At 45.5% G+C, this 20,000-nt stretch overlaps 1 protein-coding gene across 2 annotated transcripts in view; it reads right to left on the minus strand.

Moving 5' to 3' along the window:
- plxdc1 (plexin domain containing 1) overlaps window positions 1–20,000 on the minus strand; it is a 38,815-nt gene that overhangs the window by 17,459 nt on the left and 1,356 nt on the right. For both annotated transcript variants that reach the window (XM_031561068.2, XM_012833408.3), the window contains exon 2: window positions 3,916–4,076. In XM_031561068.2, the coding sequence (XP_031416928.1) occupies window positions 3,916–4,076 (161 nt within the window). The remainder of the gene's footprint in view (window positions 1–3,915; window positions 4,077–20,000) is intronic.

Here is a 20,000-nt window from a genome sequence, read left to right on the forward strand (position 1 = left end):
AATACATATATGTATACACACACACACACACACACACACACACACACACATATATACACACATTCACATATTCATATATATATATATATATACAGGATATATATATATACACATATTCACATACATACACATTCACATACATACACATTTACATGGACACACTTCCTGATATTCTTTCTCTTTCTCTGTCAGTTCATCTATATATGCAATCTGCCAGTATAAAGTAAGATTAAGCCAGCAAAGCATTCTGGGAAGAAATATGGCACACTAAAGTTCTTTATTGCTCTCTTTCTGCTTGAGTCTCCCCATCCATCATTCTACAGAAGGTCTCTCACACTGTCTCTCTTTTTCTCTTGTGTGCACTTGTGTCCTCCTCTCTGTCCTACAGTCTCTCTCTCTCCCTCTCTCTCTCCCTCTCTCCCTCTCTCTCTCTCCTTTCTTTAGAGGGTCGTCTCCAGAAGTCTCTCCCTCCCACAGGGACCCTGGAGCGTCATCTGCTGCCTTGTGCAAACAGCAGTCATCTGCTCTAACTGGAAACACACTGCCTGAATAAAGCTGCACGTTAGCGAGCTGAGCACTTGTGTGTGTGTGTGTGGGGACATACTGCTTTCTCCTCTTCCTGCTTTCAACCCTCAAGCTCTGAGCTCTGAACTTTTCCTGCTGACGCACGCCGATTAAAAAAAGAAAAAGTTAGATGTCCCTATTAGGAGCTCAATCGACAGATAGCAGAATGACACAAACAGAGTCTCAAAACAATCACACACTCAAATGCAGACACACACACACAAGCTCAGACACAGAAATACGCACACACACACACACACACACACACACACACACACACACACACACACACACACACACACACACACACACACACAAACACACACAAACACACACACTCAATGTATGACAGTGACACACACACTTTTCCGCACAGAAACACACACACTGACAGCCGACTCACTTACATGGACAGTTTGCCAGTATGTGTGTGCAGGGCAGACCGATCTACCGTCTGTGCTGTGATCCCAACTACAACAGTGTCAATCACCAGTCAAAGCTGAGGACAATGACTACCCAACTCTACCCCCACCCCACCCCACTCCACTTACCCCAACCCCGTCCCCCCCACCCCCTCCATCACCCAACTTTCTTTTATCCTCAGCTCTCCGCCACAACAAAAGCACAAAGTCAGCAGAGTCTTGTTATGGCCTCAACGCTGTCGCCAAGTATCCTCTAGGGAGCCAAGCTCTAGGGAGCAACTCAAATAGCTGAGGACTCCAGGCCAGATCAGAGCCGGAGCCAATCCAGGGCTGCTGCAAGATGCTGCAGGTATATGGGATCTCTGTGGTAATCTGTTGATTGTGATAAACTATAACTATATGTGTGCTTATGTGTGTGTGTCTGTGTGTCTGTGTGTGTCTGTGTGTGTGTGTGTCTGTGTGTGTGTGTGTGTGTGTGTGTGTGTGTCTCTCTGTGTGTGTGTGTGTGTGTGTGTGTGTGTGTGTGTGTGTGTGTGTGTGTGTGTGTGTGTGTGTGTGTGTGTGTGTGTGTGTGTAGTTATGTAGTTTTACATAATTGCAGTTTTACAGATTGCAGCTCTTTTGCAAATCCCTTGCACTGCAGTGGGCCACTGAGAGACAGAGAAATCACTGAGAAATCAGTGATATACCACACAACACAATGATGACAAATACACATAGAATGACAGGAGAACAGCTAACACGTGACTGAAGGAGGGCATTTGTATGCCGACCATGTTGTGGTGCTGCCCTCCTGAAAAACAGTTCCATTTTGAATCCACATTCATAGGTCTTCTACTGGCTAAGATGGATAAGATCAAGTGAATTATACTGAGAGGGTTGTAGGTGAAATCGAATTAACCGCTGAAACCTCCACTAATGCCAGAGTCCATAGCAGTAGACGGGACAAGGGGTGGCTCAACTGAGGGAATTGGATGTCAGAAAGGTGAGTGACGAGCTCTCCAGGGCATCTGAGAGGGCATCTAAAGCACTTCTAGAATCTTATGCAAGTTCTGTTATCTGCCATGGGTCTTGTCGTGACAACCACATCCCAGCTATGTTTTCTTCCTGGGCTTCGGTTGGAAGTGGTACATATTTGTCTGTGCAGTAATTTTGATATAGCACCACAACAAGCGCCAAAAAGCCAAAACAAATTATAATAACAATACGCCATTTTGTAATTTAAACCCTTTTAACATGCAAACAATCCTCCTTGTATCCTGCCAAATAACTTGACTGAATAAACATAACAATTACAGAGTGAAAAAAGTTATTTAGTTTCACCTTTACAGATGCATACTGGCAGCCCGACTACTTCTTCCTACAGTACATTCTTCTCTTCCGATTACACAGTATGCTTCTCTAACGAGGCTTACACTACATCCTAATTATTTACTAAAAACACAGCTGCCTCGCTGTGTGTTGTACTGTTTTTTTTCTTTTGGGTCACAAAACACCATCTGTTGCTAAGATTCAGGCCGTTCTCTGTTAGCACTGACAGGCTAAACACACACTGCCAATACGTCTGCAAGGTAGCACTGTTTTCATCTGGATCCACCTGTCAGGTCCTATCATGCCTGCAGAGTATGTTTCTCATTTAGTTGCACAGGGTTACTCATATTGAGTAAAAACAGCCACACATTATAAATCCCATATTACAGTGTAACTGCACTAAAACTGTTCCATAAATTATCCTGCAGACAGAGAGAAACTGCAGTAACAGCACACTGACATTGGGTAATTACATAAAACCAGCATTAGGAGTACAGAAATAGAGTGTGAGGTGACATTATCCACATTATATTATATTTTAGATTATATATATATATATATGTTTTACTATACTTAATGGCGTAGCTACAATGAAATGGCATGTTACAATACAATTGTCTTTTTCAGTAGTGTATAGCATGATCAGTGGTGTTGCTATTATTTTGTGCACAGGCTATTTATATGGGATACAGAGGCACTTGCTGATGGCTCCACTGCTAAATGCCAGATCGTCTTCCATGAAAAACATGTTCCTGATGTGGCAAAGCTGTTTTCATGCTGGGTAGGTAACCCGAGACAGAGGCTTTAACGTCTCGGTTACCACAGAAGACAGGGTGTTAGAGCAGATCTGATTCACACGCTGCATACAGAAGAGGACCCCCACCCTCTCTTTTCTCTCTTTCTCTTTCTCTCTCTCTCTCTCTATCTCTCCCACTCCTCTCTCAGCAGCTCTCTCTTTCCCACTCCTCTCTCTTTCTCTCTCTCTCTCTCTCTCCCACTCCTCTCTCTGCATCTCTCTCTCTCTCTCTCTCTCTCTCTCTCCCACTCATCTTTCTGCAGCTTTTCCTCTCTTTCTCTCTACCCCTGTCTTCTTTTCTTCTGTCTGTACTGTTCTTTCTCTTCTTTTAACTGCTGTTCCTTTTCCCCATTTTCAGTTCCTCAGTTCTTCAATTCCAATTTTCTGTTTGTCGTTCGTTGTACTTCCTCTTTTTTATTTATCTGCGTGTGTCCACGTCTACGTCCTCTTTATTTGACTTTATTGTGACAGATGACATAAACCCTGTCTCTATTTCTGCTCTTCCCACTCCTCCCTCCCTCTCCATCCCTCCTCTCTCTGCTGTCTCTCCCTCTCTCATTCTCCCTCTCCTTCCTCTCTCCCTCTTTTCATCTATCCTTCCTTTCTAATCTCTCTCCCTCTTCCTCCCTCTATCCCTCAACCCCATCTCTACTAACCCCCACACGGGTCATGTTGTCGTCTACCCCTACCCCTCTCCCCTGCCATTCTCCTTCATTTTCCATCCTCTCATTCTTTTCATACCTCCTTCTTTATTTCTATCTCTCCCTCTCTCCTTCTTTCTCTCACTCCCTCTCTCCACCTCTCCGCCCCAACATTACTCACCACCACGCGGGTCATGTTGTCAGGCAGGGTGTCGATGGCCAGGCCTCCTCCACCTAGGTGCTCCACCCCGGCCCGGTTGGGGCTCTCCCTCCTCTCCCTGCGGCCCCTGGGTACCTCCGGGGCCCCGTCTGACCGCAGCGGGCCCCCTCCATGCAGTGTCCCTGACCGCCGAGGGAAGGGACAGGAAATGCAATTTAGAGACACAGAGAAATGTAATTTTAGCCAGGGATAGCAGTGGACGCAGACAGATATGACGGCCTTACTGGCCGAGGCTGGTGGAGAATACACAAAGAGGAGAGAACACACACTCTCACACACATAGAGACCAATAGAGATGGACATGACCAGAGAGGCTCAAAGGCACACACACACACACACACACACACACACACACACACAGACCCAAAAACAGATGTACACACGCACAAACAGCCATCCACTCACACGTACACGCCCACACACACACACACACACACACACACACACACACACACACACACACACACACTCAGAGTCCTGCAGAACTGCCCTTGTAGTGTCCTTTGGAACACTGTGTTACCACCACACAGTCTATTCCCTCATGCCATTCCACTGGAGCGCCTCGCCCTGGCCTCGAGTCTAACAGGGTTTGTGAGGGAAAGCGAGGCCAGCAGCGAGCCAAAGCTGACAGTCGAGAGAGAGAAAGGGGGCGGGGTGGGGTGGGCTGAAGAGAAAGCAGGAACCGGAGAGAGAGAGAGAGAGAGAGGGAGAGAGAGAAAGATGGAGAGAGTGAAAGAGAGATTCGTCGTTCCACGGAAGAAGAACCATAAACTGCCAAAGGGACCGTCAGCCAGAGGGCACACGTTCCCCTATGGGAGAGGTACCAAGCCCGACAGAACGGGCCAATCTGGAGGGCACGGATCACCGAAAACCAGCTCTCTCTCACACACAGGCGCGGGGCAGGCAGGCAGGCAGGCGGGCGCATCAGCCCAGAGGACCTGGGGAAGGAAGAGGGTGGAGGCCTGAGGAAGGACAATTTAAGAAACAAGCGGTCAAGTCTGACAGCTTCACGTGGGAGGAGGCCTGGAGTTCCAGTAGTTACAGACTTTTTAAAATGTCTGCCAGCTTTTTGTGTGAAACACAGCTGAATCGGGCTCTTTCTAGCCAGCGCCTAGTTTACCACCCCAAACCTTGGCAACTCAGCTGCCTATGAACCATTTCGGGCTAAACTGGCCAAGTGACTGGTTTCAGCTTGTCATGGTTGGGGCTATTTGCTCTTTGGAGCTGACTGAACTTGTTAAAAGGACTCTTGATTCTGCCAGTAACAACCCCTCTCAGCCAATCTTCCCACGTCCTGACACATAACTGTGTAATGGAACTGGCAAACCGTGCTGTACTGGTGCTGTAAACAGTGAACTACTCTGTGGACATAAGTGCATTGAACAGTATAACCAAAACATGGCCTTCACAATCGATGATGTCAGACACACAAATCAATGTTTACTATCAGGCCTGAGGATAAAGTAGACAACATAATGTATAATAGTGGGGCAGCTTAGCTAGAAATTTCAGAACAATCGTTCATTTTGTGATAAAATCATGACATTTGGTACAGTTATGGCCAAAGGCATTCCAAAAAGATGTGGGTATGGAACCATCATGAATTTTCAATATGGCGCCCATGGCAGCCATTTTTCAAAATGGCCACCAGTGGCAACCGTTTTCTTATCAATGTTCTTATCAGGGATGAATATTTAATGACATTGAGGACCTAATTAGTTTAATCTGTGTATCATTGGAGGGGCGTGGTTTAGACATGAAGTGGGTGTGACTTAAAATGGGAGTTGTTTTATTTTTGCAATTTCATTTGAAATATAGAAAATGGATTGATTGAGTTGGAAATTGGTATTTTAGGCCCGAAATTGGTATGGGTTGACTAAAAGTTGCTACTTGCTATATTTTGTCTATTAGAAAATTAGGTTTTTGATCACAAGAGTAAAATAACTATTTACAATTTACACTGAGTTTTACTGTATATGAACTTGAAACTTGAATTGCGCAATTGTGAAGGGCATACCACTTCCTTTCTTTGAAACTGCTGGCAGACATTGTTCCCTATCTGTGTGGAGAGCTGAAGAACATGATCATATGATATTCTCAACCCCAGATGTGCCATTCTCTCCACAAGTTCCCTTTTGCGTGTGGGAATGCAGCATCAGTCCTATGTATAAAGGGACTGTTGTCTCCTGTGAAGTCCTATGTCTGACAAAAGCTGCTGTGCCTGGCGCCCGCAGCATCTGCATCAGCATATTTGTCATTGTCCTGCTCATAGGCTTTGGCAAGAGCAGCACCAATATCTTCAAAGGCCATCAGGACATCACTTCCCTTCTTGTATGATTGCATAGCAGGGAATTCAGCAAGAATCCTCTCCCTCAGTCGTGAAGAGTTAATTCTGGTATCAACCTTTACTCCATACTGTTCCATTCATGACTTGTAGAGCTGGGCAAGTTCAGCTAGCTTAAAGATTGTCTCCTGTCTCCTCATCTTGCCTGGTCTCTTCTATGTAAAGGACCAGCTCAGCAAACACAATGTCGGAGACTGATGCTCATCTGCCTGGCCATTATCATCAAGACCTGCTAGGTTGGCCTTTCTGGCACTATTATAAAGACTTACTAGGCACTTGATGTGATACTTTGCTTCGATGGCCACCATGTCCCCAGCACTAAGTTGCCGCAGTAGTTCTGTGTCTTCAAGTAAGGTTGCACAAGTGCGCACCCGTTGTTGCAGCTTCACAAAGGCCATCATGACCAGCAGGTTGTCTGCAGAAGAAGCAGGTGTCTTGTCTCATTTCAGAAGTACTAGGTGACTTGGACTTTATGCGCTTGTATTCTGTTTGTTTGTCATGACTTTCATTGCCTGTTCCCAGTGTTAGCTTTTGCGCTATTTGCAGCTTAGTTGTATTGTACTTCAGCCTGCATTTCTTTTATGGTATTGAGCTTTGTTCGCAATCATGGCTGCTTCAATACCTTGGCCCTAATCCAGTCTTTCAAGTGGGAGTGTTGAAGGGACCTGGTCAAGTTCATTGAACTGAATCAAATGCTCTGCAAGTGAACTGTATCCACTTCCCTTGTCTGTTTGCTTGGACCGCAAAGGACATGTCAATGCCTCTGCCTTGTCTTCTTGGCATATAATACAGAGCTTGGCTGTGCAAGAAGTTGATGGTCCTTGACTATCAAAGTTCTTTGACATTTTCTTCTACATTGTCTCTGCGATTCTAAAGTTCCAAATTCAAATTCTCCATCTTAAAAAAATTATGATTTGACACTGAGATCATCCTTATCAGACTATTCAACAAAAACATTTTTTTGCAATTCAATTTTCATACCAATCATGGCTGCCATCTTGAAAAATGTATCATTCAAATTGCAGTTCCCAGGAACTATGTATGGTAGATACATTTAACTAATTAGGTCCTCAATTTCATTAAATATCCATCCCTGATCAGAAAATTGATAAGAAAACAGTTGCCACTGGCGGACATTTTGAAAAATGGCTGCAATGGGCGCCATATTGAAAATTCATGATGGCTCCATATCCACATCTTTTTTGAATGCCTTTGGCTATAACTTTACAAAATATCATGCTTGTATCACAAAATGAACAATTGTTATGGTTATCTGCACCCTTATAATGTTTTCCTGAATACGTCATCAGTTATCAAATCATCCTTTTCAGTCAGGAACACATCACACCATATGGTACGTAATAGGGTTTAATCCATTTATTGATCATTTATTATTATTTGAGTGAGCTTATTTTACCTTTTCAAAATCTTTTTTTTTACATATGTAGGAACCGTTCTAGACTAAGCCTATCGCCGTCTTGGGACCAGCAACCTACATCATGGCTTCAATTCCCAAGCACTGATACAACTGTATGACTTAATGTTATGCGAAGTTGGAGGAACTGCGCTGGACTCTCATAGGAGGGAGTAGGGGGGCGCCAAAACAAGCAGTTGGAGCCTGGTTTAAAGACGGGTGTCAGATAAGGATTATCTAGTTTCCCATGGAAAAGAGAGGGGGAACCTGAGGGACCAGACCGGACTCAGAGAATGGAGCATATTGTTTACAAAGTCTCTCCTCGCCTTCTCAGATACTCATAACTGCTCCATACATGAGGCAGTATAGGGGTGAAGAGTTCAGTATTTCTACCACAGGTGTCTGTGCAGCCATACACACACATCCACTACTCATCTACTTACACACACACACACACACACACATAATCCAGCATACACACATAATCCAGCACACTCACACACACACACCATCCAGCTCGCACACACTGAAATCGCTGGCAGCTTGACCCATGTTTATCGAAGGAGTTCAAATCGCATCCCATAGCCCCAGTGTCCTGAGGCAATCTGTGCCAGTGCCAAGTCCTGCTCTGCAGCAATAGAAAAGGTATTTGTTAGGAGCCCCTCTCTAATGCTCGGAACTAGACTCCCCTGCGCTGCACCCCAGAAGCCCCTGAACTCGCTGTGCTTAGGCCTACAGAATGAACATTCTTCATTCTTCTGGACTATCAGAAACAGCTCTCTCAGTGCTTTGTAAACATGCTGGCCTAGCAGACGTTTGGAAGTTGCATGCTGCTCACATAATATACAATTCCTGTAGCAGAGGATGTTATACACATCCTTTTGCTATTAGTCTGTGTAGTCAGTTTGGGATCTGTTAGTTGTGCAGAAATCATATATAAATGAGGAGATTTTTCTGTTATTTAGATAATCAGTTGATATAAATGCACAGAAAGTTCATGAGACGTGAAACACATACACATTCATACACACAGTACACAAAGACGCCAAATGTGTCATTGTTCGATGTCTTTTTATTTGGCAGTAAGGAACGGCTTTTATTGTGGCAGCATGAGTCAGAGCCTCCTCATACTTTTGTCTGATTAATTGCGCTAAACTGTAATAGCTTTGGCCCTGACAAGTGTGATGCCTTGTTTTTCTAGTCTGTGAGAAAAACATTGGCCTTCATGCCCGAAATCCCACGGGCCACTAGTGATGTTGCTGAGAAACAGGGCTGAACCGAGCAGCAACATAATTAAGTTGCACTTCTGAAACAATTAAAGATGGAGAAATAATGGTTTGACGACCGATGTCTCGGTTCAACACATTCTCTGTGTGCAGCATTCTAATCAGCCAACTGAAGGCTCTAGCTGATCACAGTCGCAGAGAAATCTTTCCAAACAAAAGCAGAAAGATTAAAAGGTGAAACTATAGCAAATAGTTCCGAACCAAACACTGTGAAAATAAACAAACGAATTGCTAACATCGAGCAGAACAAGAATGTAAATAAATGATGCGTTAGTTTCGTGTCAGTCGCAATATCTGTATGAAAACATGATGTTTTGAATGTAGCCTACCATGTGTGGGCTACCCTCTGTCCGCTGCTGCCTATTAAACACATATTTCTGTTTACGAGCGTCGCTTGAAATTCCTGTAGTAAGCGCCTTTCGAGTGCCATGTGTTCTCGCAGTCAACAGATAGGGCTAGGGGAAAACCGACGGCCTCCTTCGAGGTCCAAAATAACATCGGTTAGAGAAAAAAAGGATATGGGTTTTTCGCTCTACAGCCACAGAAACCACCATGTCCTGTCAAAACATTTAGTGATTGCTGAACATGTCATCAAATCTCAAGGACTTTGGCTCAGTTTAACTTATTTATTACCGTTATACATTTTTTAAGAAGGGTGTTGTGTGTCATGAAAGATCACTTGAAGTAGATGAGGGGTATAAACATATTCTATAATTAAACTATTCTCTCTGTTCAAAGGCTGTGGAAGAAAGAATGGAATTCACAAAAAGCTCCCTCTGCACTCACAGACACACACAGACACAAATACACACACATACACACATAGAAGGCAATTTAAACACACACATGCAACACATGTCAGTGTTGGCATGCACTTTTCCTCCTGCACACAATTGTGATGAAACATCTAATGGATCAATGGGAGAACTTCATGAATCATGAAATGGTTTTACAGACTTATGAAGACTTATGAAACACATACACGCACACACACACACAGCATGCCATTTACTAAATGCATAATCCACACCCTCACTGGTGCTGTTGGCATACAAATGTGTGCTAAGAGTGTGTCTGCAAAGACTACAGGAAGAATTCAGGTAGGGGCCGAGACAATATCAATCAGTCAAACAAATCCCTTTGATATTTTTAAGCCGTGGTTATTCACATTTTGCCTTAAGGCTGTTATTCTGTCGTGTCGGATCTGGGTCATGGAAAGTAGTCTACCGGGTTCGCTCTCTCCATATCTCTCTCTCTCTCACTCCCCCTCTCTCTCTCACTCTCCATCTTTCTCTCATTTAAACTCTCTGTCACTTTCTCTCCTCATCCCTTCTTCTGCTCTCTTACTATTTGTCTCTCTTCTTCATCACTCAATCATCCCACCTCTCATTCCTCTTCCCTTGCTTCCCGTTTCCCTGTTTTAATTCCTCAGCGGAAGAGTGTCATGCTCTGTATACTCCGAGACCTGCAGGTAGTCTTTTTTTCATAAATCAACTCCAAAGGGCGTGAGATCAAAGGTTGCCATGTGCACTTTCTCCTCTGAGAAGCCAAAATAGCTAAGGAGACGTAAGCCTTCGTGACAGATAACAGTACTGGGAGAGATCTGCCCGAGATGAGAGAGAGAGGAGAGAAAGAGAGAGAGAGAGAGAGAGAGAGAGAGAGAGAGATAAATAGATGTAGTTTAAGATAAGGATGAGGAAGAGAAGAAAAGGTGAGAGGAAAAGGAAGCAAGAATGAGTGGTTGACAGAGTGTGTTGACAGTTCTGTATGTTTGAGTGTGTGAGTCTGTATAGGTGTGTGTGACTGCGCGTGCATTGTGTGAGCCTGCACAAATGGGTGTGTGTGAGTGTGTTTGAGAGACAAAGATTGATAGACACTGAGAGAGATGAGAGAGGGAAAGGAGAGAGAGAACAAGAACAAGAACGAGAGCTGTAGAGTTTCACGAGGGAGAGAGCCTATATCTTGTTTTTTTTATTTCGTCTGTTGCAAAAGCTCAGCTATTTCTGCTGTTCCAAAATCTGAGAGGATTAATTGGGCCATTCGACCACATTTAGGTTTGCTGAACAGAAGGCAGACAAAGAAACCGAGGGAGGCAGAGGAGGAAAGAATGCAGGTGGCAAGGCAGGAACGGAGGGATGAAGAGAGAGTGAGAGGAGGGAGCAAGAGGGAACGGAGAAGATAACAAAGAGGATGGGGTGAGGAGAGGAGGAGCAGAGAGATGTCAAGACAAGACCCGAAATGAAGAGAAAAGAGCAAGAAAGAAATAGAAACGAGTGCAAACGGGCGTGAGCAGAACACTGTTCAAATGAAGAGTGAGAGACGGCATCAGAGACACAAACCAGGATGGATAGAGCGGAGAAGACCAGAGGCAGATAGATAGAAGAGAGAGGCAAAAGTAAGATAGAAGAAGATTGAAGAAAATAGAAGAAAAAAAGCAAAACGGAAGAAAAGTGGCGCGGGCCAAGGCTGAGGATGGCAGACATAACAGTCAGTTTGCCACCTCCATGCAAAACAACCAATTAATACCCATAAGACAGACACCACCCCGCTCCCCTCCCCTCCTCCGGGATCCTCCTGACCAATCAGGGCACTTTTACTTAACAAACAGGCCTGAGGCCGAGGCCTGTGGTGTTGGCAAATAAACGCAGCAGGCATGAAATATAACTCTCGAAAAAACAGACGCCGCAGGACGAGTGATCTGCGCAGCATAAATGCTGATCATCAACCTTTGGTGGCTGTGCGTTTGCATCTCATTGCCTTGATTAATGGAGCGGGGTTATTTAAAGTGTGAAAACGCAAAAAAAGATACACACACACACAAACACCCAGACAAACACTTTCTCATACACACACAAACCAACAGGCAGCCATAACACACACACAAACACACATATCAAATAGATAACAGGGGATCTCACAGGCCACACACACGCACACACGCACACACAAAGACACAGACACACACACACACACACACACACACACACACACACACACACACACACACACACACACACACAAGAATTACACAACAACTCGAACCCTTGCAGAATCTAATAACTCCTCCACATTACATGACAGTAAAACACAGAGGAGAGAGGATATGATATTCAAACAGACAAACTGAACTTTCTCATTATCATATCATTTGGCATTCCTTTCCCATAAGTCTCCCCTGTATGTTCCTCCGTCTGACTGTATCTCGATGCTGCTCTACAAAAAACCCAACAAAAGCCAGCCAGGATTGACAAGCCACACTGTAACACACTGACAGCACCGAGGAGGCACGTTCATCTCGGTGTCTTGTGTAGCCTCTAATGCAGAGACATGTTTCCTTTTTAAAGCTTTTAGAGGAAGAATGTTACTTTGTTCTCCTCCTCCTCTTCCTCCTCCTCCTCCTCCTCCTTCGGTGAGTTTCATATTACAGAAAGTGTTTTTTTTTTTCCTCTCTTTTTTTTGGCCGATGAACAAAGCTGTTTTTGAAAGGTTATAACAGTAGGGATTAAACATCTTGTCCTGCATGAAAAGAGATTCCTTTGTTCTCGCTAGTCTCACTGCGTTGGCTAAACTGGACCGCGCACCCGCCACTACTTCAAAAGTATCGTGCTACTCTGCCTTGGAAGAGGCATTCCTCTTTTAGGAGGAGAAGGAGCAGTCCAGAGGGAGCCAGGCATTATCTTGGCTAAGAAGTGTTTGTGGCTTCTCAGAGTTTCTTCAACAGGCCCAATATGGAGTGGGCAGTCTTTGAATTTTAGAAAAATCTAGAAGCACTGCTTTTCAGTTGACTCCAGAAAACATCTGGAGCAGATGCACACTCGATAAAATCAGATCCCGTGTCTGGATTTGTCTAGATTTTTGAACTAACTGTTAACTGTAAGCTGCTACCTGCTAGGTATTAGCTGCTACGTACTAGCTGCGTAGCCCAACAGTGATGGATGTCTGGACTGACAGGCAAACTGACAACGGTCTCGTGTATGCCACATTAAAACCAGAGTGTGTGCAGGCATGCGTACCACATGCAGAACACGGGATTCCCCACACAGTCAATCTTGGTGCTGCCATGCATGAGAGCTGCAACAACAACACACAAGAACACATGGAGCCAACTGCAGTGATGAGCAGGGCTTAGTGGAGAGAGGGAGGGAGAAGAAGAGTGAAGGATAAAATGAGATAAAAAAAAATATGGCCTCACTCCATCTAAAAGAGAAAGAGAGCCTGGAGTGATAGAAAACAGATGAAGGGAGCAGAGCATGAAACGAGCGTCAGTAACAAGCGCTGATGACTCAAATAAATCTGCTCATGGGGGTGCAAACATTCTGCACCTCTTAGTTCAATACACACACACACACACACTCAGACACTCACACACAGACACACATACACACACACACACAGACACACACACCCTCCCCTCGACATTATTTCCATTCTGCTTGACTCCGACGCTAATTTACTAACTAGGTAAATATGTGGCCTTCTAATTGTTTCCTTTGTTCGCAGTTAATTGGAAGCTGACGAGCGCTCGCGATTGGGAGATGATGTCACATCGCGAGTGGCGTGGCACACTGAATGAGGGCGTGATTGGAAACATGTATGATGGCTAAGTCTTTGCTGGGAGGGAAAATCCTCAAGCAGGGTGGCCCCTGAGGACCAGGTCTCTCGCTGGCCTATTTTAGAAGGGAAACATCTAATGCCACATCCATGCCATCTAATTTCACATCCATGCCATATAATGCCATATTAACACCACATCAGTGCCACATCGGTGCCATATAATGCCACATCCATAGATTTGGTCAAGCTCCTTTCCTGTAACGGTGCACCCTAGGTGGAATAAAGGGACTTGTATAAAGTCCTTGGTGGGTCCTGACTTTGGAACAGACCTGGCTATCACATCCATGCCCCATCCATGTTATGTCATACCACATTAATGCCCCATCCATGTCATGTCATACCACATTAATGCCCCATCCATGTCATGTCATACCACATTAATGCCCTATCCATGCCATATAATGCCCCATCCATGTCAGATTTGGTCCAGCTCCTATTCTGTAATTGTGCACCCTGAGTTGGATAAGGGATACAGGATGAAGTCAGTTGGTCTAGCCGCCACATCCATGCAAGGCCTGGACCATATCTGGACCATATCTGGACCATATCTGGGCCATAACTGGGCCATAACTGGGCCATGTGCTCCTCCTGAACTAGCTGCCTCCGGCATGTTCTCTCCACAGAAGGCCCTCATCTCTGTGAAGACAAGAGGCCACCAGTAAAATGAAGACAGAGGGGAAATGGGGAGCCATTAAACACAGATGAGAATGTGCCGCTAGTCAGGATAGGATGGAACCAGCAGAGTGTGTCCCTCACTTGTCCTGGGTCTGCACGTGCTCAGTTCATGCCTGCCTGTGCTTGAACATGCTCAGTTGGTTCCTAGTTGCAAAAGATCAAGCTGTTCTGGCCTGCATATGAGTTTGCAGATGTTCAGTTGGCCCCAGTGTCTGCACAGGCTCAGCTTGTACCTATGTGTCAACATGCACAGTCTGTTCCTGTGTCTGCACATGCTCAGTCTGTTCCTGTGTCTAAACAATGTTCAATGAAACCCTGTGCTCAGTTTCATCCTGTGTCTGTGCATGTGCAGGCAGTCTGCACATGCTCAGTTTGTTCCAGTGCTTGCACATGCTCAGTCTGCATCTGTACCTGCACATGCTCAGTCTGCATCTGTGCCTGCACATGCTCAGTTTGTTTCTGTGTCTGCAGGTTCCTTAGTCTGCATCTGTGGCTGCACACGCTCAGTCAGTCACTTTGTCTCCACATGCTCAGTAAGTAATCCACTGTGCCCGCAAACCCTCAGCCCGCCCCAGTTTCTGCCCAGTGTGTTTCTCCCTCTTCCCACAAATATTTATTGTGTTACTGGGCTCATTTACACACTGTCCCTCTCTAGGGTAAGCAAACCCTAAAATGCAGCTTGAAGGTGAATTTACAATGAAGCCAATTCTGTCCCTAAAAGCCCTGCCCAGGAAAAAACTAAAGCTGACTGACCTCAATAACATATGCGGTACAACGTGCGTCATCCTCAGAGAGAGAGTGAGAGAGAGACTGAGATAGAGAGAGAAAGAGTGAAAAAAAGACAGATAGACAGATAAAAATATAGAGAGGATAAATAGATAGAGAAAAGATGGTGACAGAGAGATTGAGACAGATTGAGATAAACAGAATTAATTAGAGAACGAGAGAACTGGGGCCGACAGAGAACGAGAACGAGACCGAGAGAGAGGGAGAAAAAGAGAGACATTATGTGCCCACCATGCTTACATGAACACGGCCACACAGACAGGAGAAACAAACCATTCAAGGCTCTAATGGAAGTGAGAGCACATGTGGAGGACTGTTGAATGTTCCTGTGTAGAAAAAAACAAGCACAGGACACCAGCTGCCTTTCAGCATGAAAAGCACAGTCTGACCTTTACACTCATGTATCAATGCCGGTGTGAAGCCTCTTGCTAATGCTAGTCATGCTGTGTGTGTGTGTGTGTGTGGTGTGTGTGTGTGTGTGTGTGTGTGTGAATTTGTACTTGTGTGTGTTTTTATATGTGCATCTCTTATGTGTGTATGCATGCGTGTATGAGTGCCCACATATGTGTAAGAGGAGTGATGATTAATGTGCGTCTGACGGAAGCTCTGCAGGAACAGTGGTATTATAAACTTTGATGCAAGCAAGCCCGCAGTATCACCCACCTATGGGACCCCTTCGTGTAAATGTCAGAAGCTAGTTGGAAGTTCAAGTTGAGATATCATGTGATAAAGTCTGGATGCCAGGCACAGACAACCTACAACAGAATAAGTTAAGGAAAGCTGTTCATGTTTGGAACAGTGGGCAAGCTCACTTTATTGTTAATTCCTGACCATAAGTTGTAATTGGTAGTTCCCTGGTAGTTGTGCAAATCAAAATGTCTCCACAATTATGCCACTATTATTATGTATGTTCGACATCATTAACAATGAATTGATCAAGAGAAAATAGAAATTTAAAACGTTAACGTAAGGTTATTCATAACGTGGTTGGGACAGCAGTGACATGCGTGGGTTAACATATAAATTAATGTTAATCATCCATCCAATCTCAATTTGATGGTGATTAAACATCCATACATATTGTGTTCATTTGGGCCAGCTGTGTTTTGTATTGTATACTTTGTATAAATATATTGAGATTTGATCCGCCAGTGTGGATCATGACATGCACCGTGTCAATAGCATGCCTGCATCATGTAGACACAGCCAGGACAGGTTCACTTTCTTTTAAGTTGTGATAGACTTGGGTTGTAATTCATTCATATCCTGTTGTATTACAATCGTGTTGGCTGCTCAGTCTCCCCTACTTGATCAAGCTACCATTGCTCATTTTTATTAGCCCAAAATTACTAAGCAGAGACCAAATTCCGCGTGGTGACAAGCTTCAACAATTCTCCATTTTTAATTAAGGTTATTTGGTAGCGTGTAGGTTACTTGATACTGACTAGTTGGCGCTGAACCTCTCTTACCTGACTCCACTAACCCCACCTTCACCTTGACACCGCCAGCACCAGTTAGCCCTGCTAGGCCCAAGGGCAATCAGCGGGCCTAAAGCCCCTGGCCATAAGCCCTGAGGAAGCCCAGAGAAGCACGATCAAGCCCCGATGAGATGTGACAGTGGGGACGCAACTGGCCTTGGCTTGATTTGGCCTGATAGGGGAAACACAGCTTTTGTGTTGGAGAGGTGTATACATGTGTGATTAAGGAGACGAGGAAGGAGTGCTTGAGTGTAGGCAGATCTGGTGTAGATCTCTGTAAGGTGTACAGAGGAGAGGCTCCAGAGGACAAGTGTGTCTAAGTACAACAGGAAGGGGTAAAATGGGTGTGAGTGTGTGTAAAAAAAAAAACATAAAGATAGAGTGTGAACAGGATAACAGACCTGTAAGAGGGAGATAAGGAGTGTTTTGAAGTGTGCAAGAGAGCTCTGTGTGTGTGTGTCGGTGTGTGTGTGTGTGTGTGTGTGTGTAAAGTTCAGGGGAACAGAGTGACAGCTGGACAGAGTGTGCAAGTTTGTGTGAATCTGTGAGTGTGTGTGTGTATGAGTATGTGTATGTGTGAAGAAGTATGTTTGAGATGCAGATGAGCAGAGTGACGCTGGGTGTGTCAGGTGAGAGGAGCGGTGTGTGTGTGTGTGTGTGTGTGTGTGGTGTGTGTGTGTGTGTGTGTGTGTGAGTTTGGGGTGCAGGGGAGCTGAGTGACAGCTGGATATGTCTCAGGTGAGGGTAGTGTGTGTGTGTGTGTGTGTGTGTGTGTGTGTGTGTGTGTGTGTGTGTGTGTGTGTGTGTGTGTGTGTGTGTGTGTGTGTGTGTGTGTGTGTGTGAGGGGAATCTGAGAATCATTGGCAGACCCAATGGGTAGGGGAGAACAGTGTACTCTGAGGAGGAGGAGGAGGAGGGGAGGAGGAGGAGGAGAGAGATAGAGAGAGGCGATAGAGGGAGGGAGAGAAGTGGAGAGGAGAGAGAGGGAGGGAGTGAGGGAGGGATGGATGGAAGAGAGAGGCCAGTGAAAGTAGAACAGCACTGGGCTGAGGGAGAAGAACCAGGCCTTCTAAAAATACAGCATCTCCGAGGAGGATAAAAATACACACACACACACACACACACACACACACACACACACACACACACACACACACACACAGAGGGACAGAGAGAGAGAGAGAGAGAGAGAGGAAATGGGTGTGTGTGCCACTAAATAGTTGGCGCAGAGGAGGGGACGCTATGCAACAAGCTCACACCTATATAATATTCTGCTTGCAGACATGTGTGAACAAAGGATAGCACTGACATGAAATCTAGAAACACACACACACGCAAATACTTGTGTACACACATACACATGCACACACACACACACTTCTCCACCCTGATGATCCTCGCCTCCTTTCTTCAGCCTTTGTTTAGCCCCTGACACTGAAACAGATTCAGACTGTCTGAGAACAGGGTCAGAGTCTGCTCCTGCATTAGATGCCATCTCATCTCCATCTCAATCTCCACCTCCATCACCACCCCATCACCTGCCTCAGTCTGTGCAGCCCCTCCCCACTCATAGCAGGCCCAGACAGTTCTGTTTATGCATTTAACACACACTTGCGTTCAAAGCTGCTTAGAGTGCAGCACTGATATACATTGTCATCAGTATGTGTGCCCTCGTTTTATTCCTCCCACACTGCGGTTCTGTGTTCTCCCCACACCTCTCCATTTCTCTCCAAGCCTCTCCAAGCACGTTTTCTATGTAAAAGGTTCTTGTTCTGTCAGGTGCACAACCGCTGTGTTCCTTCATCTCTTCGTTTGCCTCTCTCTTCCTCTTCCTCTTTCTTTCACTTCTCCTCTCCCTGCGCCTCCTTCTTCCTCTCTGACTACTCCTCAAATGTTTGCTTTCCTCATCTCATTATCCTCTTCCTCCCTATATCATCACACTTTATATGCCCCCCCCCCCCCCCTCCTCTCATCCTCACAGCCTTGACCTTCATCCATCGCTTCACTTCTGACCTCGTTACCTTCAAAGGGCTGATATTGACTGGGGTGAGGATGGAGGGGGGGTTGAGTGCACCAGTCACCACACTATTTCAGCCCCCCCCCCCCATGATCATCGTAGACAGTACCTCCCTCCCCCCCCAGGTGATCCACCCAGCATAACCACTGGTTCCCATCCCCTCCACCCCTGGGTTAACATGGCAACAAATCAGCTCTTCTCAGCAACTCCCTCAATCCGACCAGCCCCCACACACACGTTCATACACTCCTCAAGAAGAAGAACGTCCCCCCAATAAACACACACACACACAAACTAATTTACATACTCCTCACGAGGAACTACCTCCTCCAACACACACACACACACACACACACACACACACACACACACACACACACACACACACACACACACACACACACATTCACTCATCAACTAGAACAACCTTCCTCAACACACACATGCATGTGTACACACACACACACACACACACACACACACACACACACACAGCTGCTCTCCATCCCACTACTCTAGTTCTCTCTTCTGCTTCAACTCCTTCCATCTCCTGCCCTCACCTCCTCTCATCCTCTCCTTTCTTCTCCTCACCTCCCCTTTCCTCTCCTCTCTTCTCCTCTCCTCCCCCCTCCTCACCTCACCGTTCCTCAACACTCTTTTTTTCTATTCTTCCTCTCCTCTTGTCTCTCCTCCTCTCCCTCCATAGCTCTCCCCTCCTCTTCTCTCTCCTGCTATCCTTTCCTCTTTTCCCCTCCTCTCTGTGTCTTCTCTCCTCCTCATCCCTCTCTCAGATCGTATCCTGCCCTGTGTGCTCCCCTGCTTTCTCAGTTCCTTATGCATTCTCCTAATCTCTCCTCCCTCTCCTCTCTTCTCCTCTGCTGTCCTTCCCTCTCCTTTCCTCTCCATTCACTTCCCTACTTGTTTAATCACACAACAGACAATCAACTGATCTGAAATCAGGCAGCTAGTTTCTCTTCAGAAGGTTTTACATTTACCAAGGAGGCAGACGTGACTGATGTACAAGCAGCAGCATGGAATGATGGTAAAGAAGAAATCTTATTCAAGACCACTCTATTCATCTGTCACTCTCTTTCTCTCTCACACACACACACACACACACACACACACACACACACACACACACACACACACACACACACACACACACACACGTGCACACACACACACACACACAGACACGTGCACACACACACACACGTACACACGTGCACACACACACACACACACACACACACACACACACACACACACACACACACACACACACACACACACACACAGATAAGCCAGTCACGCTTGCATGGTAAAACTCTCCTGACTGAATTGCTCCATTTGTTGAAAGCATGAAATCACATTTCAAAAGATGAAAATCACATTCTTCTTAAAAGCCCAGCTGGAAGAGCTGTCCTGT

This window comes from Clupea harengus, chromosome 23 (assembly GCF_900700415.2).
Source record: "Clupea harengus chromosome 23, Ch_v2.0.2, whole genome shotgun sequence".
NCBI classification, from domain to species: domain Eukaryota; kingdom Metazoa; phylum Chordata; class Actinopteri; order Clupeiformes; family Clupeidae; genus Clupea; species Clupea harengus.